At 38.1% G+C, this 26776-nt stretch overlaps 1 protein-coding gene across 1 annotated transcript in view; it reads right to left on the bottom strand.

Moving 5' to 3' along the window:
- LOC114624305 (solute carrier family 22 member 19) overlaps window positions 1-26776 on the bottom strand; it is a 47865-nt gene that overhangs the window by 16042 nt on the left and 5047 nt on the right. Inside the window, exons 3-5 of the mRNA XM_028771219.1 lie at window positions 17653-17807; window positions 17383-17551; window positions 15906-16029 (exon numbers count right to left, since the gene is read on the bottom strand). Of these exons, the coding sequence (XP_028627052.1) occupies window positions 15906-16029; window positions 17383-17551; window positions 17653-17807 (448 nt within the window). The remainder of the gene's footprint in view (window positions 1-15905; window positions 16030-17382; window positions 17552-17652; window positions 17808-26776) is intronic.

The following is a 26776-nucleotide window of genomic DNA, read 5'->3' as shown; positions in this document are numbered from 1 at the left end:
ATTTTTTTCCACTGGAATATCTTGGACCAAATCTGCACAGTTCAAATCATACTCAGCAATGAATTCTTCCATATTCCTACTAGAATAGCCTATTAAGCCCAATTTAATGCATTCCACTGCTTTCCCAAGTTCCCAAATCCACGGTCTTCCAAACAAAAGTGTGACCAGGCCTATCACAGCAATACCCAACTCCCTGGTACCAACTTCTGTCTTAGTTAGGGTTTTACTACTGTGAACAGACACTATGACCAAGGCATATCTTATAAGGACAACACTTATTTGGGGCTGGCTTACAGGTTTAGAGGTTCAGTCCAATATCATCAAGGCAAGACCATGACAACATCCAGGCAGGTACAGTATAGGCAGAGCTGAGAGTTCAACATCTTTGTCTGAAGGCTGCTAGTGGAAGACTCGATTCTAGACAGCTAGGAGTAGGGTCTCAAAGTCTATGTCCACAGTAACACACCTCCAACAAGGCCACACCTCCAAATAGTGCCACTCCTTGGACCAAGCATATTCAAACTATGACACATAGCTTCTATTTCTTTAATTATTGTTACACACACACACACACACACACACACACACACACACACACACACACAGAGTCTCCTAAATATATGAATTTAATTTGCTCATGGATAACCAATTTGGGGCTCTTCTTTAGGGAGCTCTCTTGCTCTGAGCATTCCTTAGTTTGCTGAAGATTTTTTGTCTACAGTTGAGGCTCCATGGAATTCCCCTCTTACATTGGTGGAAAGATTGTAAGGGCAAGAGAAACAGAAAATTTTCTGTGAGATTTTTCTCTCCTAGATATGTCAGAGAAGATACATTCATGGAGTTTCAGCATGGTTGTTTCAATGAAATCTTGACAAGGATGCCATCAATATATACAGAAGGGGAAAACCCACTGATTTTTAAAGATTGAAAAAAATGTTAGGCAGTGCACTGTGGTGGACTCCTTTAATCCTAGCATTCAGAATGTGGAGGCAGGAGGGAAACAGTGTGTCTCTGTCTCAACATCCAACCTTTTCTAAAATGAAAACAAATAGTTTCAAGAGGAACAGTTCTTTGCAGAGAGTATTTATTTTCACATTGTGGTCATCCTATTTTGAAGTATATCGTGGCATGCTATGTCTCTGTGAGTAGCATGTCTAGACTGAAGTCAGAGGATGATAGTAGACTAAGTTGTTTGTTAGAGAGATTTGGAAGAGTGTGCTGGTGTAGGGTAGGGGAATGTTAGAATGCTGTGAACAGAGCTAAATGGATAATTCTGGTAGGAGGTCAGAAGGTTAGAATTCTGATAGAAATGTGAATAGTGAAGGTCTGAGTCATGAGATTTCATGAGAACCTACTGAATATGGAGTGAATTCTTCTGTTTCTGTTGAGATCTGGGCCTGGCTTACCACACCTGTAATTACCTAGAAAATCACTCTGCATGGTCTCCAGCTCTTGTGAATTCACCAGCCCCTGCCAAGACCTTGTCGTGTGGAGCCTCACCTAGAGTTATATTGCCACATAGTTCCTCTGGCCCCCATGAGTTCCATGGAGTCCACAAGATAGGCTCATATTCAGTAAGAAATTCCATCTCAGCATTAGCTACACTCTTGGCCTGGCTTCCCTAGGTCACCTTCAAGTCATCAGCCCAATAACTCACATTGAGATTTAAATTAAAATATCAACCAAAATCAAAAGGACCTAACAGACATCTAAAGAACATTTCACCTGAACACTAATGAAAACATATTCTTCACAACAACTCTTGGAAATGTGTCCAAAATAGGCCACATGTTAGGGTTCAAAGCAAGCCACAACAATAGTAGCATTATTGAAATAATAGTACTATAGTAGTAGCAGCAGCAGTAGTAGTAGTAATAGTATTGATATAATACCCTTTATTTTATTTGACCACAGTGGAATAAAGCTAGATATCAGTAGCAAGAGACAGCACAAAAGATGCACAAATTCATGGGGATTAAATCACACATCACTGAATGACAAATGAGTCACTGAAGATAGAAAAAAAAGTCCCTAGAACTGAACAAAAATCAACACACAGTTTACAGGAATCTAGAGGGCACAACAAAGGCAGTCCTGAATTTATTTATAGCTTGAAATACCCATAACATTTTTAAAATATCCTAGACAAGGAGTTTATAGACTTAAAGCTTTGGAAAAACAAGAACAACACAAACTCTAAGCAAGTAGATGTGAGAAATGATTAAGATCAGAGTAGAAATTAGTGAATAGTGTTGAAACAAGAATACAAAGAATCAGTGAAACTAAGGGCTGGCCCTTTAAAAAGATGAACAAGACTAATGAGATCCTACTCATGTTAATGAAAATAAAGATTTAATGTCTGAATTAATAGTTAGAGATGAAAATAGAGTCACTAAACAGATACTAATAAAATTTAGAAAATCACAAAGACATACTACAAACCAAATATAGCACCAAATTACATAACATAAAAATGTAGGTGAGATTATAGATGTTTATTGCCTACCAAAATTAAAACAAGATAAAATGAATAAAGAGATGTATAGACTGCCAAGGTTCACATGGATTCACTGTAGAATTTCCAATTTTCAAAGAAAAACTAACGCCAACACCATTCAAATTACTCCATAAAATAAAGGGAAAAGAAGGCATATGAAGTTTTTTTTATGAAGCCAGAATGACCCTGATACCAAAAGCTTCTCAACAAAACAGTGACCAACAAAATTAAAAATCATCATGATCAACTTGGATTCAGAGACTTAGGGTTGTTACAACATAGGTCAATTAATAAATATAATTACATAAAAGGACTCAAGACAGAAATCACATAATTTATTTTAATAAGTAGAGAAAAAATTCAACAAAATCTAATATCTCTTCAATATTGAAGTCATGGAGAGGCTAGGAATGGACCATATCTCAATATAGTAAAGGCTAGTATAAGATACTAACATATAAAATAATACAGTGAAGTGTATATCACTAACCTGTAGATGATCCTGTTGGTTTCTTTTCTATCATTGTGGTAAGTATCCTGACAAAAACAACTCGAGGGAGAAAGGTTTATTTTGGATTACAGCTCCACAGGGTCAGAGACCATCATGATAAGGAATATATGGTATAAGGCATGGAAGACATAGAGGCAGGAATAAGAAATTGGTTGAGAACACTGCACCTGCACACAGGAAGCAGAGAAGGATGAACAAGGAGGACCAATCTATAAAGTCTCAAAGCCTACCACCAGTGGCTTAGTTTCATAAAGCTCTAACTAAATGCTTCATAACATTCATGAAGATTATAACCAGCTGAGGATCAAGTAGTGAGACACATGAACCTGTAGGGGACATTTTATATAGAAACCACAAGATGCCCCTGGCCTCCATAAGCTCATGGCCAGCTCATGATGAAAAACATTTATTACAACTTCAAAAATCCCCATAGTTTAACAGTCCCAACTGGGATTCAAGAAAATCTCTTAATTCTGACCCCCTACAGAAACAGAAACAAAGTCTATACCAGCACAATAGCATATAGTATACATTCTTATTTCAACAGAGAATAGTGGCATAGAGAGGAAATAATAGGCCAAAGCAAGGTCAAAAAACCCAGCCCCAAAAACATCAAATCCTACAGCTCCATGTACAATGTCTGAGACTTTAGTTTTAAGGAGATTAGATGGTGACACACCTCCAGCTATATATTGTTTATCATACATAACTTATATTTTGAGTTAGTTCGACTCAGTGCATGTGGCTTTTATTGGCAATAATTCATGAGATGATACAGGTTCATGTAATGGCCTGTCAAGGTCACACTGCAGTGACACCAACTCTGCCCCACATTGTCTGGCTTCCTCTGAAGCCATAATCTGAATCTATAATTGTGTGACACAACTTCAGAAACTACTCTATCTTAGATTCTTAGCATCTGCAAAGTCAACACCAATATCATGCTGCCAAGTACTGTTACCTGCTAAGGGGGGAGCCTGGTCTTGGATTACACTTATATCTGCTTCCATATGTTTGCCCTTGGGGAATAGTTTATTAGGCAGTTGCTTTTGTGGAACAGGAAATCCAATGAACTGCATTATCAGTTCAAGCTTTCTTTTTTCTTTTTCTCATTCATTTTACTGGATATTTTATTTATTTACAATACAAATGTAATCCCCTTTCCCCATTTCCCCTTCCTAGAATCCCCCTATCCTATACCCCCTCTTCATTTATGCTTTTATACCATTTTGATTACATGTATGTATTAAGGTCAGTTCTAGGTTGAGGGTCTAGCAATACAATAGATCTAAATAGTCCAGGAACAAGCAAGACAATAAACACAAATAGTCAAAGAAAAAGCAAGGCATTAAACCAGGTTATGTGAACACTCCTGTGATCACTCTTTCTAAAGGCTTATCAGGATTACCAAAGTATCTGAGCCTACTTTCCTATTCTATCCCAAGGTCATTTTCATGTCTGAAGCCTACTTCCTTGTTCAAGCCTAAAATTTAGATTCCTGTCTGAAATTACTTCTTTGTTCTAGCCTAATATTTAGATTCCTGCCTGAGATTACTTCTTTGTTGTAGCCTATGATTTAGATTCCTACCTGGAATTACTTCTTTGTTCTAGTCTAATGTTGCATTCCTGCTTGAAGCCTACTTCCTTGTCCATGGCCAATGTCATATTCCTGCAAAGCAGCCCATTTCCTTATCATTGGCCCATCTCAGCTTCTTGCCAAGCAGCCCCAAAGGCTCTCCACCTCTCCCCATTTTTTATTTTGTTAACAAGACTGAGCCTGTCTTAGGTCGTTCTGACAAGAATGCCTTCCTTACCTGTCATGGAATATGCATTATCAAAGGCAATGCACTTTTGTCTTAGGTTGGTAAGTCTCTGTGCAGAATCTTACCCATCCTTGGCTTGCCAGCCCATTAATTTAATAACTCTGTCTGGGGGTCCATTATTAGGTTTAAGCCATGTACATTGGCTGCCAACATGTAGATGTTGTTAAAGATAAGCTTTAACATAATGGACAGGAATAAAAGTATTCCCAGGACAAGAAGGGCTAGCTTGATCAAGCTATATATGCCATTCCTGAGGTCTGACCAAAATGGAAATACTGGCCTCAAGCCATGGATAATTTTATTGGCATTATCTGCAGCATCAAAGCTCAACAGAGCAGCATTCTATAAACTCATAATCTCACTATGCAAAGTTAACACACCAAGAGAGGTGTTAGGATTATGCCAAATACCCTACAGGTGTCTTTAAACTTTTTTTCTAATTATAATGACAATCATTGTGAATTTCAAAAGTAACACTACTCCAATGATATTTGTTGTGACACTTGGGATGACTCCTAACTCTTGAACCCTGAACTTCCTTCAGATAATTTGAATGGGTTATAGAGCATCATTTGTTGTTCCAGATACCTATATAAATCCTTTTGTATACTCAATACATTAGTAACATTTTTTTGCTAGATGGTTAACAAAAATAGTTGTCTTAACTCCTTGTGTCAATGCTATTGCATAAGCAGTAGTGCTAGCAATTAATGGAATTAAAGCTATTATACCAGCAATAATAAAGCCTGCTACTCTCTTGCTTCTGCTTAAAGCCTAACTCACTTCTTCCAGAACTTTCAAGCTTTTTTCAGAGAATCAAGGTTTTCTAATATTCAGGGCAGTGAGATGAAAGTTGGTTGATAGACCTCTGTAACAGACATGCCAGGTTTCAACACACTAACATAATTGGAAATTATACAGTCAATGCAACTAACAATAAATATTGTAGAAGAGACAAAATCAGTTTTAGCTTGACAATTAAAAGAGCCATAAAGCATGCACTAACCCTTGTTTGGAATCCAGATCCTGTCTCAACATTATTTCTTGCTATCTTAACATCATATTGAGTTACAGCTAGCTTCCAAAAATGTCTCTGACAAAGTCCAGATCCAGTCTCCTAAAAGTAGACTGTTATTTCCCATATTGGATTGATTTTTAGACTAGTACATGATTGAGTCCCAATATCTGGTCACCTTTAAGAAGACTACAAGAGACATGATTTCTCTTTTTGATTCTCTATCTGAAAAGGTCTAAAAACTTGAGACAAGGCAGTTTGTCTCCTCTGGGATATAGTCAAATAAAGGTGGGTCAGGAACATATGTCCAATGCAGCTTCCCAGTCACCCTTGTCAGGGCACTCAGCAAGCTCACAGGTCAGCATCATTCTTTGTCTTAGCAACAGTATGTCTCACCAATCTTTTTAAAGTTCCATGGGCCTCTTCCACAATACCTTGTCCTTGAGAATTATATGAAATCCCCATAATAAACTGTTGACAAAAAGTCTTGACTGCTCAACTACAATTGCCAGATCCCTTATTTTTTAAAAATAAGATAAAATTTTAAAATAAGATTCCTTGTTTTTTTTAAAATCGGATATTTTATTCATTTACCTTTCAAAGTTATCTCCTCTCCGATTCCCCCCCAAAACCCCTTTATCCCATTCCCCTCCTCCTATTTCTATAAGGATATGCCATCACCATCCTCCCATTCATGCCCCACTGCTGTCGAATTGATCAACACTAGGGAATCCAAACTTTCAGGGACCAAGGCCCTCCACTTTGACTGATGCCTGACAAGGTCACCCTCAACTACTTATACAGGTGGAGCCATGAGTCCCTCCCTTTGTGTTCTTCAGCTGAAGGTTTAGACCCAGGGAGGTCTGGTTGAGTATTTTGATAATCCTTCTAAGAAGGACCAAAGCACCCACACTTTGGTCTTCCTCCTTCTTCTTGAGCTTCATGTGGTCTATGCATTGTATCTTAGGTATTGCGAGCATTTGGGCTAATATCCAATTATCAGTGAGTGCATACCATGTGTGTTCTTTTGTGATTGGGTTACCTCACTCAAGATATTTTCCAGTTCCATTCATTTGCTTAAGAATTTCATGAACTCATTATTTTTAATAGCTGAGTAATACTCCATTGTATAAATGTACCATATTTTCTGTATCCATTCCTCTGTTGAAGGACAACTGGGCTCTTTCCAGCTTCTGGCTATTATAAATAAGGCTGCTATGAACATAGTGGAGCATGTGTCCCTGTTTTATGTTGAAACATCTTTTGGGTATATGCCCAGGAATGGTATAGCTGGGTCCTCAGGTAACATGATGTTCAATTTTCTGAGGTACCTCCAGACTGCTTTCCATAGTGGTTGTAACCAGCTTACAATCCCACTAACAATTGAGGAGTGTTCCTCTTTCTCCACATCCTCACCAACATCTGCTGTCACTTGTGTTTTTGATCTTAGCATTCTGACTGGTATGAGGTGGAATCTAAGGGTCTTTTGAGTTGCATTTCCCTGATGACTAAGGATGCTGAACACTTCTTTAGGTACTTCTCAACCATTCGAGTTTCCTCAGTAAAAAATTCTTTGTTTAGCTCTGTGCCCCATTTTAATAGGGTTATTTGATTGTCTAGAGTCTAATTTCTTCAGTTCTTTGTATACCCTGGATAGTAGCCCTCTATCAGACGTAGGGTTCTTAAAGATCTTTTTCTAATCTGTTGGTTGCTGTTTTGTCCTATTGGCGGTGTCCTTTGCTTTACAGAAGCTTTGCAGTTTTATGAGGTCTCATTTGTCAGTTCTTGATCTTAGAGCATAAATTGGTGTTCTGTTCAGGAAATTATCCCATGTGCCCATGTGTTCGAGACTTTTCCCCATTTTCTCTTCTGTTAGTTTCAGCAGCTGGTTTTATGTTGAGGTCCTTGATCCACTTGGACTTGAGCTTTGTACAAGGAGATAAGTGTGGATCAATTTGAATTCGTCTACATGCTGACCTCCAGTTGGACCAGCATCATTTGTTGAAAATGCTGTCTTTTTTCCACTGGATGGTTTTAGCTCCTTTCTCAAAGATCAAGTGACCATAGGTATGGTGGTTCAATTCTGGGCTTCTATTCTATTCCGTTGATTCTCCTGTTTGCCTGTGTTCTAATACCATGCAGTTTTTATCACTATTGCTTTGTGGTACAGCTTGAAGTCAGGCATGGTGATTCCTCCAGAAGTTCTTTTATTGTTGAGAGTAGTTTTCACTATCCTGGGTTTTTTGTTATTCCAAATGAATTTTAGGATTGCTCTTTCTATCTCTGTGAAGAATTGAGTGGGAATTTTGATGGGGATTGCATTAAATCTGTACATTGCTCTTGGCAACATAGCCATTTTTACTATAGTAATCCTTCCAATCTATGAGCATGGGAAATCTTTCCATCTTCTGAGATCTGCTTCGATTTCTTTCTTCAGAGGCTTGAAGTTCTTGTCATACAGGTCTTTTACTTGCTTGGTTAGATTCACACCAAGGTATTTTATATTGTGACTATTGTGAAAGGTGTTGTTTCCATAATTTCTTTCTCAGCCTGTTTATCTTTTGAGTAGAGGAAGGCTATTGATTTGTTTGAGTTAATTTTATATCCAGCCACTTTGCTAAAGATGTTTATCAGGTTTAGAAGTTCTCTGGTGGAAGTTTTGGGGTCACTTAAGTATACTATCATATGATCTGCAAATAGTGAAATTTTGACTTCTTCCTTTCCAATTTGCATCTCTTTGACCTCCTTTTGTTGCTTAATTGCTCTGGCTAGAACTTCCAGTACTATATTGAATAGATAGGGAGAGAGTGGGCAGCCTTGTCTAGTCTCTGATTTTAGTGGGAGTGCTCCAAATTTCTCTTCATTTAGTTTGATGTTGGCTACTGGTTTGCTGTATATTGCTTTTTACCATGTTTAGATATGGGCCTTGGATTCCTGCTCTTTCCAAGACTTTTGTCATGAAGGGGTATTGAATTTTGTCAAATGCTTTCTCAGCATCTCATATGATCATGTGATTTTTTTCTTTGAGTTTGTTTATATAGTGGATTACATTGATGGGTTTCCATATATTGAACCAACCTTGCATTCCTGGGATAAAGCTTACTTGATCATGATGGATAATTGTTTTGATGTGTTCTTGGATTCGGTTCACAAGAATTTTATTGAGTATTTTTGCATCGATATTCATAAGGGAGAGTGGTCTGAAGTTCTCTTTCTTTGTTGGGTCTTTGCGTGCTTTAGGTATGAGCATAATTGTGGCTCCATTGAATGAATTGTGTAGTGTTCCTTCTGTTTCTATTTTGTGGAACAGATTATAGAGAATTGGTATTAAATCTTCTTTAAAGGCCTGATAGAACTCTGCACTAAAACCCTCTGGTTCTGGACTTTATGTGTGGGGAGACTTTTAATGACTACTTTTATTTTTGGGGGGGTTATGGGACCGTTTAGATGTTTTTTTCTGCTCCTGTTTTAACACTGGTAACTGGTATTTTTCTAGAAAATTGTCCATTTCATCCAGATTCTCCAATTTTGTTGAGTATAGGCTTTTGTAGTAGGATCTGATGATTTTTTGAATTTCCTCACTTTCTGTTGTTATGTCACCCTTTTCAGTTCTGATTTTTATTAATTTGGATACTGTCTCTCTGCCCTCTGACTAGTCTGGCTAAGGGTTTATCTATCTTGTTGATTTTCTCAAAGAATCAGCTCGTGGTTTTATTGATTCTTTGTATAGTTCTTTTTGTTTATACTTGGTTGATTTTAGCCCTGAGTTTGATTATTTCCTGCTGTCTACTCTTCTTGGGTGTATTTGCTTCTTTTTGTTCAAGAGCTTTCAGGTGTGTTGTCAAGCTCTAGTATATGCTCTCTCCAGTTTCTTTTTGTAAGCACTTAGAGCTATGAGTTTTCCTCTTAGCACTGCTTTCATTGTGTTCCATAAGTTTTGGTATGATGTGTCTTCATTTTCATTAAATTCTAAAAAGTCTTTAATTTCTTTCTTTATTTCTTCCCTGACTGCATTATCAACGAGTAGAGTGTTGTTCAGTTTCCATGTGAATGTTGGCTTTCCATTGTTTTTGTCATTATTGAAGAGCAGCCTTAGTCTGTGGTGATCTGATAGGATGCATGGGATTATTTCATTTTTCTTGTATTTGTTGAGGCCTTTTGTGACCAATTATATGGTCTATTTTGGAGAAGGTACCATGAGGTGCTGAGAAAAAGGTATATTATTTTGTTTTAGGGTAAAATGTGCTATAGATATCTGTTAAATCCATTTGGTTCATAACTTCTGTCAGTTTCACTGGATCTCTGTTTTGTTTCTGTTTCCATGATCTGTCCATTGCTGAGAGTGGGGTGTTGAAGTCTCCCACTATTACTGTGTGCGGTGCAATGTGTGCTTTGATCTTTAGTGAGGTTTTTTTTTTTATGAAAGTGGGTGATCTTGCATTTGGCACATAGATGTTCAGAATTGAGAGTTCACCTTGGTTGACTTTTCCTTTGACAAGTATGAAATGTCCTTCCTTATCCTTTTTGATAGCTTTAAGTTGAAAGTCGATTTTATTCAATATTAGAATGGCTACTCCAGCTTGTTTCTTAGGATCATTTGGTTGAAAATTGTTTTCTAGCCTTTTACTCTAAGATGGTGTCTGTCTTTATCACTGAGGTGGGTTTCGTGTATACAGCAAAATGCTGGGTCCTGTTTATGTATCCAGTCCGTTAGCCTATGTCTTTTTATTGGGGAATTGAGTCCATTGATGTTAAGAGATATTAAGGAGAGGAGATTGTTGCTTCCTGTTATTTCTGTTATTAGCCATGGCATTGTTTGTAAGGCTATCTTCTTTTGGATTTGTTCAAAGAGCATTACTTTCTTGCTCTTTCTAGGGTATAATTGCCCTTCTTGTATTGGAGCTTTCCTGCTATTATCCTATGTAGGCCTGATTTGTGGAAAGATATTGTGTAAATTTGGTTTTACCATGGAATATCTTGGTTTCTCCATTTATGGTAATTGAGAGTTTTGCTGGGTTTAGTAGCCTGGGCTGGCATTTGTGTTCTCTTAGGGTCTATATGATGTCTGTCCAGGATCTTCTGGCTTTTATAGTTTCTGGCGAGAAGTCTAGTGTAATTCTTATAGGTCTGCCTTTATATGTTACTTGGCCTTTTTCCCTTACCACTTTTAAATTTCTTTCTTTGTTTTGTGCATTTGTGTTTTGATTATTATGTGACAGGAGGTATTTCTATCTGTTCTAGTCTATTTGTAGTTCTGTAGGCTTCTTGCATGTTTATGGGCATCTTGTTCTTTAGGTTAATGAAGTTTTCTTCCATAATTTTGTTGAAGATTTTTATTGGCCCTTTAAGTGGGGGGAATCTTCACTCTTTTTTATACTTATTTTTAGGTTTGCTCTTCTCATTGTTTCCTAGATGCTTTGTGTTAAGAACTTTTTGCATTTTGTGTTTTCTTTGACAGTTGTGCCAGTATTTTCTATGGTATCTTCTGCACCTGAGATTCTCTCTTCTATCTCTTGTATTCTGTCAGTGATGCTTGCGTCTATGACTCCTCATTTCTTTCCTAGGTTTTCTATCTCCAGGGTAGTCTCCCTTTGTGATTTCTTTATTTTTTCTATTTCCATTTTTATGTCCTGGATGGTTTTGTTCAATTGCTTCACCTCTTTGGTTGTGTTCTCTTGTAATTCTGTAAGCGATTTTCATCTTTCCTCTTTAAGGGCTTCTACCTGTTTACCTGTGTTCCCCTCAATATCTTCGAGAGTGTTATTTATGTCTTTTTTTTTTTTTTTGGAGACAGGGTTTCTCTGTATAGCTCTGGCTGTCCTGGAACTCACTCTGTAGACCAGGCTGGCCTCAAACTCAGAAATCTGCCTGCCTCTGCCTCCCAAGTGCTGGGATTAAAGGCGTGTGCCACCACCACCTGGCTATTTATGTCCTTCTTAAAGTCCTCTATCATCATCATTAGAAGTCATTTTAAATGTGACTCTTGCTTTCCTGGTGATATGGGGAATTCAGGACTTTCTAATGTGGGATAACTAGGTTCTGATGATGCCAAGTACTTTGGGTTGCTGATGCTTATGTTCTTGTGCTTGCCTTTTGCCATCTTGATCTTCTTAGTGCTACCTGTGCTGTCTCTGACTTGAGTCTATCTTTCCTATTATATTGTTTGTGTCAGAACTGTTTGGGGTGGATGTTGCTGCTGGGGTTAGAGCTGAGGCCCAAGATCTGCTCAGTGCTAGGGTGGAAACCAGAAGGAACCATTGCTCCTGGCCAGGAGTGAATTACTGGGTCTCAGTAGGTCCCAGTTACTCCCTGTTTGGGGCAGGTGTTGCTGTCTCTTTACTCAAGATACTGCCCAGGTTAGAGCTCCTGGGAGCCCTGCTTTTTCTGGGTTTTTGAGATTGGGTGTGGAGCTGCCACCCAGGATCTGCTCAGTGCTCAGGCCTAGAGGGAAGGAACAAGTGCTCTGGGCCAGGCGTGAATTCCTGGGTCCTAGTGGGTTCCAGTTACTCCCTGTTAGGGGTGGGTATTGCTGTCTCCTTACCTAAGATACCACCCAGGTTAGAGCTCCTGGGAGCCCTGCTTCCTCTTGGTTTTTTGAGATTGAGAGCAGAGCTGCTGCCCAGGATCTCCAGTTCAAGCTTTGTACTTTTAAATAAGTTTGAATTTCACAAATGGGAGTCTTGAGATATATAGGGTCTTGCCCCCATGGTGTGTTTTCCACTGTTCCATATAAACAGGATATTCTTTAATAATTTCAGCTTTTTTAAAAATAACATACATAGGTTGCAAAGTTTAAGTTTCTTGCCTTCTTTGCTTCTTGACAAACTGCTCAATTTTTTTTCCTTTTCCACTGCAGACCTGTATAATGCATTAAAGACTAGCCATATGATACTCAGAAATGGTCTCTTGTTTTAAAAAAAATTCTCCATCAAACATATTCATCAATTATTTTTAAGTTTCCCAGGTCACACCAGAAAGGTCTGTTGACTTCAGCTTACACTGTACATACTATTATAACTCAAAGTTCAAAATCTTCCAAATTTTTCCCACAAATGAGTTTCAAAAGTCTAAAGACTGACTACATGGTCAGGTTTTTCACAGCAATGACCCCACTCCTGGTACTACTTTTCTGTTGTTGTGACAGAGGTACTCCAACAAAAGAAATATGTTAGTAAGGATTTATCTTGGTTCATAGTTTCAGAATATAGTCTTTTATGATGGTGAAATTTTGGCAGCAGGAAATTGATGAGGCATCTGATCACACTGTATTTGCATATGAGAAACAGAGAGCAACAGATGCTCATGCCTATCTAGCTTTCTCCTTTTTATGTAATTGGGGACCCAAGCCCAAAGAATGTTGTCATTTTTTTTGAATTTTCTATTACATCAGATAACCCAATCAATACAATCCCAAGCTCAGTCCTAAGAGGCTAACCTAATCAAAATGTTCAAACACAAGTATGCCTCAGAACTTATCTCTTAGGATACTCTAGATATTTTCAACTTTACAGTCAAAATTACCACCATACAATTTTATTTAGATTTCCTAATAGAACTAATGTTAACAACATATCTAAATGTGATATATATTCTGGTTGCAGGACATAGAAAAATCAAGCTAGAATTGATTTCGAAACTTCATCCCTGCTGGCTAGCTTTTGCAGTGTTGGAAGGTGCTATGTAGGCTACTCTAGATGACAATAAAATCATCATCATAATTTTAGTCAGCTGTGGATAGTTAGGTTACATGACTGATAATTTCTTGGCAAGATGTACTTACTGGTATATCACTGATATCATTGTCATGATGGTAACCAGATACTTTGCAATTATATTTGAGATCTTCTAACAGGAGGTTTTTAAAAATTAATTATTTTATTCATTTACATTCCAAATGTTGCCCCCTCCTGGTCTCTCTTCACAGACTTCTTCCTTTCATTGCCCTCCCTTCTCCTCTGAGAGGGTAACTTCCTGGTTATCCTCCCACCCTGGTGCATCAAGTTTCTACAGGATTAGGAGCATTTTCTCCCTCTGCTGATATATTCCAGGGGCCTTGAACCAGCCATCTAGACTCTTTGGTTGGTGGCTCAGTCTCTGGGAGCCCTTAGGGGTCTAGGTTAGTTGACACTGTTGGTTTTCCTATGGGGCTGCCATCCCTTTCAGTTCCTTCAATCCTCTTAACTCTTCCACAAGAGTCCTAATAGGAGAGAATTTATATTGGTGTTTAAAACCCTGTCAAAAGCCCACAACTGTGAATGTCACAGATCTTAGTGAGGGAGACTATTATAGTTATTTTGCTAACAGAAATGATATTCCAATAAAATTGTCTTCCAAATGTTTTTTTTGTTCATTTCTATAGATTAAGTATTTGGACAGAGAAGCTTCTTTTTCTGTAGTTGGTGACAGTTACTGCAGGGCCATAACTAGTCTATATGCTGAGAATAAGCTACTGTTCAATATTTAGCCATAAATGGGATGTCTATATCACCCCTTCCTAAAGTTCATGGAACACTGTGAAAGTGGGAGCAGAGGAAAGATCAAAGGCGGTAGAAGGGGTAAGGTGATGCGTAGTGTTGTCTTCTTGACCTAGCATGGCTAGTGCATTTTAAATTCTCAGCATCTATGTATAAGACTTGCATGAGAATGGGCCATCAACTTCCATAATGGAGAGTAGAGAAGTTCATGAAGCCATGCCTCTCCTTGAGGATTCACAGGTAGTTAGCTATTGCTAATGAGGAAGGGCTCATATGTTTCTCCTGAGGATGTATTAATGGTTGCTGGGAGACATGAGATAGTTATGTGTTAAGTTGTTCAAGATAGTTAATTAAATCTTCACAATTCATAATGATTCTGTAAGAAAGTTTAATTAAAATTACTTGAAAGAGAGGGAGGGAGGCAGAGAGAGAGAGAGAGAGAGAGAGAGAGAGAGAGAGAGAGAGAGATATTAAAGTAGAATTAAAGTAAGAATGTGATACTACCCATACAGGGTTAGGCCCTTTCACATCAATCCCTGATCAAGAAAAAGCCCTATATTCTTGCCTACAGGTCAATCTAATAGAGGCGTTTTTAAACTTTATATTCCCTCTTCCCAGACCTTAGCTTGTGTCAGTTTAACAATCTCAACAATAAAAAAATAGTCAGCATAGAATTCAAGCTTGCAATACCCAAGATACAAGTCACAGACTACATGAAGCTCATGAAGAAGGAAGTCCAAAGTGTCGGTGCTTCGGTCCTTCTTAGAAGGAGTAACAAACTGCTCATGGGAGCAAATAGGGTGACAAAGTGTGGGACAGAAACTGAAGGAGGGGCTGTCTGGAGACTGTTCCACCTGTGTATCCATCCCATGTACAGTCACCAAAGGTAGATGCTGATATAGATGCCAGCAAGTGTATGCTGACAGGAGCCTGATATAGCTGTTTCTTTAGAGGTCGGCCAGAGCATGACATATACAGAGAAGGATGCTCACAGCTAACCATTGAACTCATCATGGGGTTCCCAATGGAGGAGTTAGAGAGAAGACTGAAGGAGATGAAAGGCTTTGTGGCCTCATGGGAAGAGCAACAATATCAACCAACCAGAGCTCCCAGGGTCTAAACCACCAGCCTGGGAGCACATAGGGAGGAACCCATAGCTCCAGCTGTATATGTAGGGGAGGATGGCCTTGTTGGGCATAGGTGGGAGAGGAGATCCTTGGTCCTGGGAAGGCTGGATGCCCAGTGTGGGGGAATTTGAGGGTGGGGAGGTGAGAGTAGGTGGGGAGGTGGGGACACCTCCTCATAGAAGCAGGAGGAGGGGGGATGGGATAGGAGTTTCCTGGGTGGGGATGAAGTGGGGAAAGAGGATAACATCTGAAATGTAAATAGAATATCCAAAAAAAGAAGTCACATCTTCAAAAAAAAAAGAAATAAAATGAAGAAAAACAAAAGTGATTTTAATTTTTTGAATGAAGCATTCTTACATGGTATTTTCCATCACTGCACTTTGCATCTTGGGCACTAACTACTATAAACTTAGCGAGTTTGTGTTTCCTTTGTATCATAACCAGTTCTCATAGCTCACCTCCAAGGTTAGTGTGTCTCCAGAATTCTTCATTCCATTCATGCAGGCAGCTTTTCTAAGTTCCTTTAAGCCCTTTTGGGGTTTGTTAGTCACAATCAGCCATCGAGCTGACTCTGACAACCACCTGCTCAAGACATTGGATGTAAGATAATTCTCAATTACCTTGTACTTTTAAGGATCACATTTATCATTTTAAAAGTGACATGTATCCTTCAACAATTATATTGTTTAATTTAACACCTACTACTCATTCAATTAAATTAATAAATATAATCTAATACTCTCTGGACATTCACTAGGAAAATGGGAAATAACTCACGTATGACTTACACTTGCACTCCCAGAATTAGGGTTCACAGAACTGCAACATGAGGGACACTTGAATACTCATTTCCCAAATTTCTTGTTAAGGTAAACATTTATACCTAATTTGTTCTTATGCAAAAAATAAACAACTGAATAAAGTGCAGTCATTGCTGCTCCTAGCAATCAATTCTTTCTGGCTACAAAAGCAAGCTAACTCTAGCTTCACTTCTAATCTGTAAAATGGGCATAATTTTGCTGGCTATGATAAAGTGATATGGAAGAACCTGCTGAGGGCTTTTCCTTTTTTCTGTATGAACTCATCTTACTATATTAAGCATATGTAAGCATTTTCTAGCCCTTTCTAGTAAATATGCCTCCTCTGTTGATATAGCACATCTTGTCTTTCTTTTTTTTCTTTTTTCTTTTTTTGGGGAAAGCAAGGGAATCCAAAGAGCTAGTTGGAGAAGTGAGCTGTTCTGCCTACCACTTTAAACTGGAGAAGTCATGATTTTTTTTTTCATTAAAAAGTTGTGAATATGAACTTAATTTGCCTTTTATTTAATGTCAAAGTCAGCATAGTTTTCAATACGTTTCTTTTTGTTTGCAAAGTCACTCACAGAAATACAAACTACAACAGAGGCAGTCTGATCTTGAAGTGTTTATTACTGCCTGGATAATTGAGACTTAGTAGCAAGGACAGCCAGAAAGAACATTCTGGAAAAGATTAATTGCTAATTTCTGCTTTTGTGTGTGTGTGTTTTCTCTAGTAAAAAAATAAATGGTGCATGGTGAAATCTGAACATCAATCAATTAGTATACATTATTTTACTGTAAATATGCCAAACCAAGTGAACAAAATATGGAACTCACAGTTAAACAGGATTTTCAAATAAGAATGATTGCTTGTCAGAAAATTCAGGTTTTTTTTACTCAACATATGTATGATTATGATTTTTATAAAACTACTTATTGCTTATCTTAAATTCAAGTTGAATCCAACCTTCTCAGTTTTATATGACAGAGATACTTGTCCTCTTGTCACGTAAATACAAAGAGGAATGAACACTGTCTTGTGTGGACCAAGGACAAATGCATTTCTTATGTCCTGCTTTCATGTTCATTGCTATCCCTGGATTCCATAACATAGAGGAGGAAAGAAGGCTCATCATACCTTGTGGGAATAAGGAGTAAGAACATTGGTACAGACATCGCCAGCTGGAGATGGCGCCAGTTTCGAATAGCAAAAGCCAGGCCTCCCAGTAGTATCTGTCCAACTCCTCCGGCACTAAATATCAGTGCCATTATCATAGCTTGGAATTTAGGACTTGTCCATTCTAATACTGAAAGAAAAGAAAATGAAGTTTGACTTCTAAGAAAGGTGGGAAGGACACCTAGGTCCAACTCAAATCTTATACAATGCTCATCAAAAGCTTTGACTTACTGAGCAAAGCACTGTTTGTTCTCATGGATGAGGAAGAAATCCCTGTGAGAAATCGGAGTGAGCAGTAGATGAGGAAGCTGGGAGCCAAAGCTACACAGGTTTCAGTGATGGCCATTTGCAGTAAAGAACATGTGAAAATGAGCTTCCTCCCAAACCTGAGGAAAAGGAAGGATTTGATTACAAGGACAATAACAGTTTGAATAAACAACAAAAACAAGAAATTAAAAAGAACAGATATCTTCTGAAGCAAAATGCTTCCCACCCAATCTTTTTTAGATGGGGTCTTAGCATGTAGTCCTTGCCAGCTTCCTTACTATGTAGTAAAGCTTACTAGTAGCCATAGTATAGAACTTACTATGTAGCCTAAGCTGGCCTCAAAGGCTCAGAGACCTGCTTGCCTCTACATTGCTTCCAAGAGCTGGGGTTTAATATGTGTACCACCACATCTGCTCTTCTCAATTTCTTACCACTAGCTTTTCATATGAGTTAAGCCATATATGACAGACTACAAAACTGGAATTTTAATACAAATATGTTGTACTAAATTATGCACTTAGCATATCTATTAGCTATTAATTTCATTGCAGTGACAAAATATCTGACAGAAGCTACTTAAAGGACAGACTGGTTTAGGCTCACAGCTTCTGAGGGTGCTATTTACTCCAGGGAGTGTACATGGTGTCAGGAGCACATGACGGAGTTCTCTTGGAGTAGAGTTCACACAGAAACCAAAGTGAGCATCTCCTTGAACATTAACCTCAAGCCTGGGAATTCTGCCAATCATTTCCCACATCCCGAAGTTCCATAACCTTCTAAACCTTCTCTCTTAGCTAAGGAACCAAATATTCAACCACAGAAACCTGTTGTGTCTAAAGATTTAAATTAAAAACAGAAACTCTGAAATGGGAATGAATCACATTTATATAATCACTTATATCAATCTTTTGATTATTGATTCTATAGAATCTATTGACTATTTCTCTGAACAAAGTTCTTTGCATTCACTATCTTAGATTTTACCTTCTTGAATTTGTATATTAGTATATAAAAGATAACATTATAGCTTTCAAAAAAAGATGTTCCTTCCCTATTCTCTCCTCTTTAGCTCATATAGGAGCGTGTGAATGTTCCATAACAGTAAAACGTGTAAATCTCTCTTGGTTTCCTTCCTTCTTTCTTTTAAAAAAGATTTATTTATTTATTTTATGTTTATGAGTACACTGTAGCTGTCTTTTGACACACCAGAAAGGGCATTGGATCCTGTTACAGATGTGGTATCCCACGTGGTTGCTGGGAATTGAACTCAGGACTTCTGGAAGAATAGTCAGTGTTCTTACCTGGTGAGCCATCTTTCCAGCCCTTCTTTAAGTTTCTTAATCTTTATGGTTTCTACTGTTCTGTTTCTCTTCTCTAATTTGTTATTGTATTTGGGTCATCTTCCACTAAATGTCTCTAGAGAAGATTTTAATTGATTACATTTTAAAATCCAGGTTTCTGTTTTATTCTTTTTCTATTACTGATGTTCCCATACACTGGTTTCCTAGATGCCATTAGTACTTTTTTTATGTTATATTCCATCCTTTTACATATATTTAAGATATATCTTTTAAAGTATTTGTCTAGTAAATCTCTCACAGAGACCATTCTTAGTATATTTCATTTTGAATTGTGGTGGATGTTCCACCTCAGTTTACCTTGATCTCAAAGTTGGCCTTCAACTGAATAGGCCATACTTCTTTCTTTCTTGTCATATTTATTATTTAATTATTCTTATAAATTATAATTTTATAAGAATTTAATGATTCTTATAAATTATAATTTATAAGAATTTAATTATTCTTATAAATTATAATTTTATAAGAATTTAATTATTCTTATAAATTGTTATGATGTAGAAATTTGGAATTCAGATTCTTTCCTTCTTCTCCTCCTCCTTCCTCCTCCTCCTCTTCCTCCTCCTCCTCCTCCTTCTTCTTCTTCTTCTTCTTCACTTTCTCCTCCTCCTCTTCCTCCTCCTTCTTTTTCTTCTTCTTCTTTTAAATTTTTTCCTAGTCTGCTTTTGCACCATTTTAATGGAATTCAGATTCAAGTGATAACTGAAAAACTTTCCACTAATACCTGAGTTTGCAAGTCTGTATCTACTAGATGTCTTCCCTTTGTTACTTCCTAGAATGGTCTGAGGTTTTCTCCTCCTTGAAAGAGAAGGAAGCTTCTTAGACACTGTTTTTTATCTACAATTGAGACTGTTAAAATTAGGTTAATAGATATATGGATATTTGTAAAGATAGAAGTTCCTATGGCGTTGAGAAGTTTACTAAGTCAAGGTTGTTTTGGGCATGCTTTTCAGAAAGAGTCTCTGTGGGAGCCAGCCAGAGGCTTTTGGGGTTGGCTTTGTTTTTCAGAAAGTACTGTCCTTCCTTTTGTCCATAGTGCTCAGCTGCTTGTCTTTTGATTTATCTTGCCCTGTGTTCCCAAATTTTCTGCTTTAACCTCTGTTTCAATGCTAATAATCCTAAAGCTTTGCAATTTGAGGCTTGAAGATTGTGATTTTAGCATTAACTTACAATAAATATAGAACTAACATGTTCTACATAATGAGACACTGTCTTTATATATGGAACAATAAATATACGGACTAATTGAAGGATTAATACTTTAATGGGTATTCATTAGATATAGAGAAGCACATTAAGCTAAAATAGAAATTTTATAGTTATATAATATTTTCAGCGCACAAAAATGAAAACACACATATACACAAATAGATTCACAGAGTAAGAGATTTTAGCATCACTACCCCAGTAATCAAAACAATAAGTAGTGAATAATCATAAGATTCAGAATTTAAGGATGCATCTCTTCCACCAACCTGACCTTATTGTTATAGATACCATCCTACTCTCATGAGTGGCAGAAGACAAATTTGCTGTGATCTGAATGTGTTCCTCCAAGATTCATACTTTGAATCTTATGGGCCACAATGATAGTACTAAGAAATTCAATCTTTGAGACTTCATTAATTATGAGAGTAGTGCCTTCATTTATGGGATTAGTAACCTTATGAAGAGGACTGAGGGAGCTCTATGAATGGCATGCCATGTGAGGGAACTGTGTTGGCCTCTTCTTCTGTGTGGAATGTAGCTACTTGCATGACAGAAATGGGTGCCTCTTTAAAAGACATGTTTTCAGGCATATATTCCAAATGTTATACCACAAATTGTGATGACCACTGTCATTTGATGAATTACTTTACATGGCTAAAAGTATGATTTTTAGAAATCTGCTTTGGGGCAACTTAGTTCTTTTCTACCCACATTCTCAGCCTTTCCTACCAGCTCATCCCCATTTCTTTCTATTACCCACCAATCCTAGTCTGTAAGAATATTAACAGTTAAATAAAATAATGAAAATAGAATAAGACATGAGAGTAGAATTTAACAAATAAAATCACCAAAGAAAACAAAAACTGAAATAAAAGTGGAAATTAAATTTAGAATGTCAAATAAAAACCACAAAAATAAGTGTACAGATTACAAGACATGGAAGAGAGAAACTCAGGTTGAAGGCAAGGTAGAAGAAATGGATAGCTTAAAGGAAGTGTTAAATAAAAAAAATACCCAGGCAATCTGGGATAAAACATTTAGGAAATCTGGGACACTGTAAAGGGACTAAATCTATGACTAATAGGTATAAAGGAAGGAGAGGAATCCCAAGTTGAAGGCACAGAAAATATTTCCAAAAGCAAATCATAGAAATGTCCCCAACTTAAAGAAGGTGTTGCCTAGTAAGGTACAAGAAGCATACAGTACACTAAATACACAGGACCAGAAAAGAAATTCCCCATGATAATAATCAAAATACTAAATACACAGGACCAGAAAAAAAATTTCCATGATACTTAATAATCAAAATACTAAATGTACAAAATAAAAAAGGATATTAAAAGTGTCTAAGGAAAAAGACTAAGTAACATAAGAAGATGGGCCCATTAGAACAACACCTGAATTCTCAATGGAGAATCTAAAAACCAGAAGGCCCTGGTTGAGTTTCTACAAACTGACCAACCTCAGATTACTATAACCAGCCTAGACTGTTATACCCAGGAAACTATCAATCACAATTGATAATCACTATCAATTGACAAAACTATTAATTACAAATTGAGGAAGAAAAACATTCTATAATAAAACCAAATTCAAACAATTTCTATCTACTAATCCTACTCCACAGAAGATTCTAGAAAGGAAAGTTCAATCTAAAGAGGTTATCTACCCTGAAGAAGACACAAGGAATAAATAACCCTGAATAGTAAACCAAAATATGGGAAAAAACCCCACACTGTAACAAAATAATAGGAATCAATGAAAACTGCTCATTGATAACCCTTAATATTAGTAGTGTCAAGTCCCCAATAAAAAGACACAGATTTACATATTGGATTAGAAAACAGATGCCTGACTTTGGATCCTGTTTCCCTAACTGGGCTGCCTTGTCTAGCTTCAGTGGGAGAGGATATGACTAGTCCTGCAGCAACATGATGTTCCAGAGTGGGTTGGTACCCAGGGGGGAGCCCCTTAACAGAGGAAAAGCAGAAGGGGTTGGGGGGAGAGCTATGTGAGGGTGACTGTGATTGTGATGAATAAATAAATAAATTAATGAAAAAAGAAAACAGAATGCATCTTCTGATGTATCCAAGAAACATATATTATCACCAAGAATAAATATCACCTCATGGTAAAGGGACAAAAAATGTTATTAGAAGCAAATGAACCTAGAGACAGCAGGTGTAGTAATATCTGACCAAATGAATTTCAAACAAAAACTATTCAGAAGAGATAAGGAAGAATACTACATAGTCATTAAAGGAAAAAAAAATCCGCCAAGAGGATATTGCATTTATAAACATTTGTATACCAAACACAGAAACACCCTAGTTCATAAAAGAAATACTACTATAGTTAAAATCACATATTGACCCTCATAAACTGTTAGTTTGTGACCACAATAACCCACTGCCATCAATAGTCAGGAAACAGAAAACTAAACAGAAATGTAGTTAAAAATGGTAATAAATCAAATGCACATCTATAGGACATTTTACTCAATCACAAAATAATATACTTTCATTTCAATTCTTATGGAACCTCTACAAGATGGCCCATACACTCAGATACAAAGCAAGTTTTAATAGATACAAGAAAATTGAAATAACGCCCTGCATCCTATCTGACCGCCCTGGATTAAATCTGGACACTAACAACAGAAGCAACAGGAACTTCACATACTCATGGACACTCATGGACATACTCATGGACAAGTAACCACTGAATAACAAATAGGTCGAGACAGAAGTCAACAAGGACACTGATAGCACAGGCACTAAGACCAACAATTAACAAATGGGACCTCATGTAACTAAAGTTTCTGTACAGCAAAGGACACCACCCTTCAGGCAAATTAGGAACCTACATAATGGGAAAGGATCTCTACCAATTACACATCTGATAGAGGGTTAATATCAAAATATATAAACAACTAAAAAAAAACCCTTAACTTCAACAAAACAAACAGCCCATTTAAAATAGAGTACAGAACTAAGCAGAGAGTTCTTTTTCTTTTTCAGATTTGATTCTTTTTAAACTGCTTATAATCTAGTCTTATCCCTCTCCCAGTCTGGCCTTGGACAGTTCTTCATCCCATTCCTCCTCCCCCTGTCTCCAAAAGGATGTTCACATCCCCGCAGCCCCACTCTCTGGGACCTTAAGTCTCTAGAGGGTTAGTCACATCTTCTCTCACTGAGGAATACTAGAAGCTACTGTAGACCTTACGAAAACAACAAGATAAAAAATGTAGGTCCTTCCTAGAGTGACAGTTTTAATATTTCAAAAACATCTGAGTATATACCATTTTATTACACATGAATCAACCTATTTCACTTGTCTTCCTTGTCACTCTGCAAATGAGCTGTGGTACCACTTCTGAGTGTTCTATGTCACTGGCCTCATAACTCATCAACATTTTCCTTTCAGAGTTGCTTAATGCATGAGTTCACGCCATTCACATTCCTATACTGCACAGAAGAGGAAGCAATGAGAAGAGAGAAGAGAAGAGAGGGCAGAAGTGCAGTGGGGGTGGGAGAAAGAGCTAAAACTAGAACCAGTTTCTAGTTTTATCCTTTATCTCTATATTTTAATCTAATGACACAGAATGAAGGGACTAGCTCCCAAATGTTACTTGCACACAAAGAGCAAAGGAACCAGAAGGTTCCAAGGATTGGAAAACATTTTGAAATAGTCTTGCAGATATTTAGAAGATTTTGTCTACAGATAAATGGAAAGTCCAGCTTACAACTGATGTTTCAAGAAGGAACCATGGATATCACTCCTAAATTGTAGATCTTCCTGAGGTCTTCTTGTTAGAATTGTAGATGTAGCTCAGGAGAAGCCCATAGAAAAATACAGGGACAAATCAGTTGTCTAGGCTTTTAAATACAAAATTTTGTTCATCAAGTACACTAAAATTCTCATTAAAGATGTATTTATATGTGTGCATGTGGGAATTTAAAGCAGAATGCTGAGATATATGTAAAATTATGCACAAATTATGTATAATATGTACCACATATGTGACTTTTTAACAGTGTCTAACATAATGATTGCTACTTTCTCTGATATAGATACCAGTGCCACTCTTCTAAAACATTACTCAAAATTCTCAGCTTAATGGAATGAGAAACTGGAAAATTGTGGGACTGTAGAATCCTGGGTGTTCGGCCACGCCCCCAAAACCCAGAGACCTAGCATAAAGCCTTTGTTAGGTCATGTAAGACACGTGACTAACAGGTCTCTGTCTCAAAATTTATGTATTACCTGAAGCCCTACCCACTTCCAATATATAAACAAACCCCTTCCGACATGTTTTGGGAGAACTCTTTACCATCCAAACCCACCGCCGTGTCAATAAGTCTGGACATGTTTAACTCCACATGTCTCTTGAAATCCAGACTCCTCGTGTAAATCAAGACTCATGTGCGCGCCCCTGTCCGTGTGGGGTGGGGGAGGGAAAGAAGTCTTTTCGCCCGCCCCAGTGCTCTCTGCACTCTATCGAGCCATGGGTCCCGAGACGGCCCAGAGCCGGTGCTCAGGACATCCCCGCCCGCTGTGCGCCCGCTCTTGTTCGCGCCCCCGCGGCCGCCCATCGTGGCTGAGCAGCATGCCCCGGGACCGCCCTGTGTCCCCACCTGCGACTGGCGCACGGGCAGCATCCGACAGAAAATATCATCCCGAGTGAGGTAACTCAGACCCAAAAGGACATGCATGGTATGTATTCACTAATAAGTGGATATTAGCCAAAAAAAAAAAAAAAAAGTCTACAGAGTACCCAAGATACAGTCCACAGAACTCAAAAAGGTCAACAAGCTGAAGGGCCCAAGTGAGGATGCCTCAGTCCCACTTGGGAGGTAGAAGAAAGTAATCATAAGGAGGTGAGGGAGGGACCTGAAGGGAAAGTGGATGGGGGTGGGTGGGGAAGAGGGGAACATTATCTGGTATTGGGTCTGGGAAAAGGACTGAAGCCCTGAGGGTTGGCACAAAGAACGGAAACAGGCAACCTTGGAAGGCAGGACATTGGGAGGACCCTCCAGAATGTATCAGAGACCTGGGAGGTGAAAGACTTTCAGGACTCAAAAGGAGAAACTGTGGATGAAATGCCTTACAGTGGGGAGAGGGAACTTGTAGAGCCCACCTCCAGCAGAAAGACAGGGCATCAAGTAAGGGATGGGGTTGCCATCCCACAGTCAAAACTCTGACCCATAATTGTTCCTGTCTGAAACAACTGTAGGGAGGAAATGGAGAAGCCTGAGGAAAAGAAGGTCCAGCAACAGGCCTAAAGTGGGATCCAGCTCAAGGGGAGGCCCCAAGGCTTGACACTGTTATTGAGGCTGTGAAGTGCTCACAAAAGGGACCTGTCAAGACTGCCCTCCGAAAGACATAATTAGCAGCTGAAGGAGTCAGATGCAGATATTTGTACCCAACCAATAGACAGAAGCTGCTGACCCCTGTGGTTGAATTAGGGAAAAACTGGAAGGAGCCGAGGAGGAGGGCGACCCTGTAGGAGGACCAGCAGTATCAATTAACCTGAACCCCGAGACCTCTTAAACACTGGACCACCAACCAGGCAGCATACACCAGCTGATTTGAAGCCTCAACACATATAAAGCAGAGAACTGCTGGGTCTTGGATCAGTCAGAGAAAATGCACCTAACCCTCAAGAGATGGAGGCCCCAGGGGAGTTTAGAGGTCTGCTGGGGTGTGTGTTGTGTGGTGAGGACATCCTTGTGGAAACAGCGGGGTGGAGAGGAGGTATGGGATGTGGAACAGTTGGAGGATGGACTGGGAAGGGAATAAAATCTGGAGTGCATATAAATAAATAAATAAATAAATAAATAAATAAATAAATGATTAAAAAAAAGACGGGCAGTGGGCAAGTGAATGTAAAACTTGAAAGAGACAGGGACACTTTGGACTCACTAAAATGTGAATGGAACAGGAAAGATTAATGGGGAGATTCCCATAAACAAAATATTTATACTTTTTCAGATTGAGCATTCAGGTAGAAAAGGACTGGAAAACTTTTCCTTTACTAGCCTGGAGCAGTGGAATACTGCAAATCCTGTCATTTCAGCAGTAGACAGAGCTTCATGGAAATTGTGAGCCAGAATTTTTCCTGTAGGCATTGACCAAACATCCCCAGCAGAGATATATTTAAAGATAGTTCTGTGAAAGGAAGGAAAAATAAACACTGCTATGCATTGCAAATACTCCAACTCATGAGATCTGTGTTCCTTCATTTTCCCTTAGAAATGTGTTAACTGTTGATACTGGAAACACTTGTAATAATGTCTTGGCTCTGAGCCTAGAAAATGTCTGGATGTTGTAAGAAGCAAAGGAATCAATGAGGAGTACAGAATCAGATAGAATGGCCTTGAGTCAAAGTTTCTTGTTAAAGGATAGTCTAGATCCAAATCCCTCACTCCATTAAGCTGAGAGTTTTTAAAAGACAAAACATATATGGGTGAGAAACAAAACAAAACAAAACAAAACAAAACAAAACAAAACAAAACAAA

Source organism: Grammomys surdaster, unplaced genomic scaffold, assembly GCF_004785775.1.
Source record: "Grammomys surdaster isolate TR1022 unplaced genomic scaffold, NIH_TR_1.0 205, whole genome shotgun sequence".
Lineage (NCBI taxonomy): Eukaryota > Metazoa > Chordata > Mammalia > Rodentia > Muridae > Grammomys > Grammomys surdaster.
This window is presented reverse-complemented; position numbering and strand designations above follow the sequence as displayed.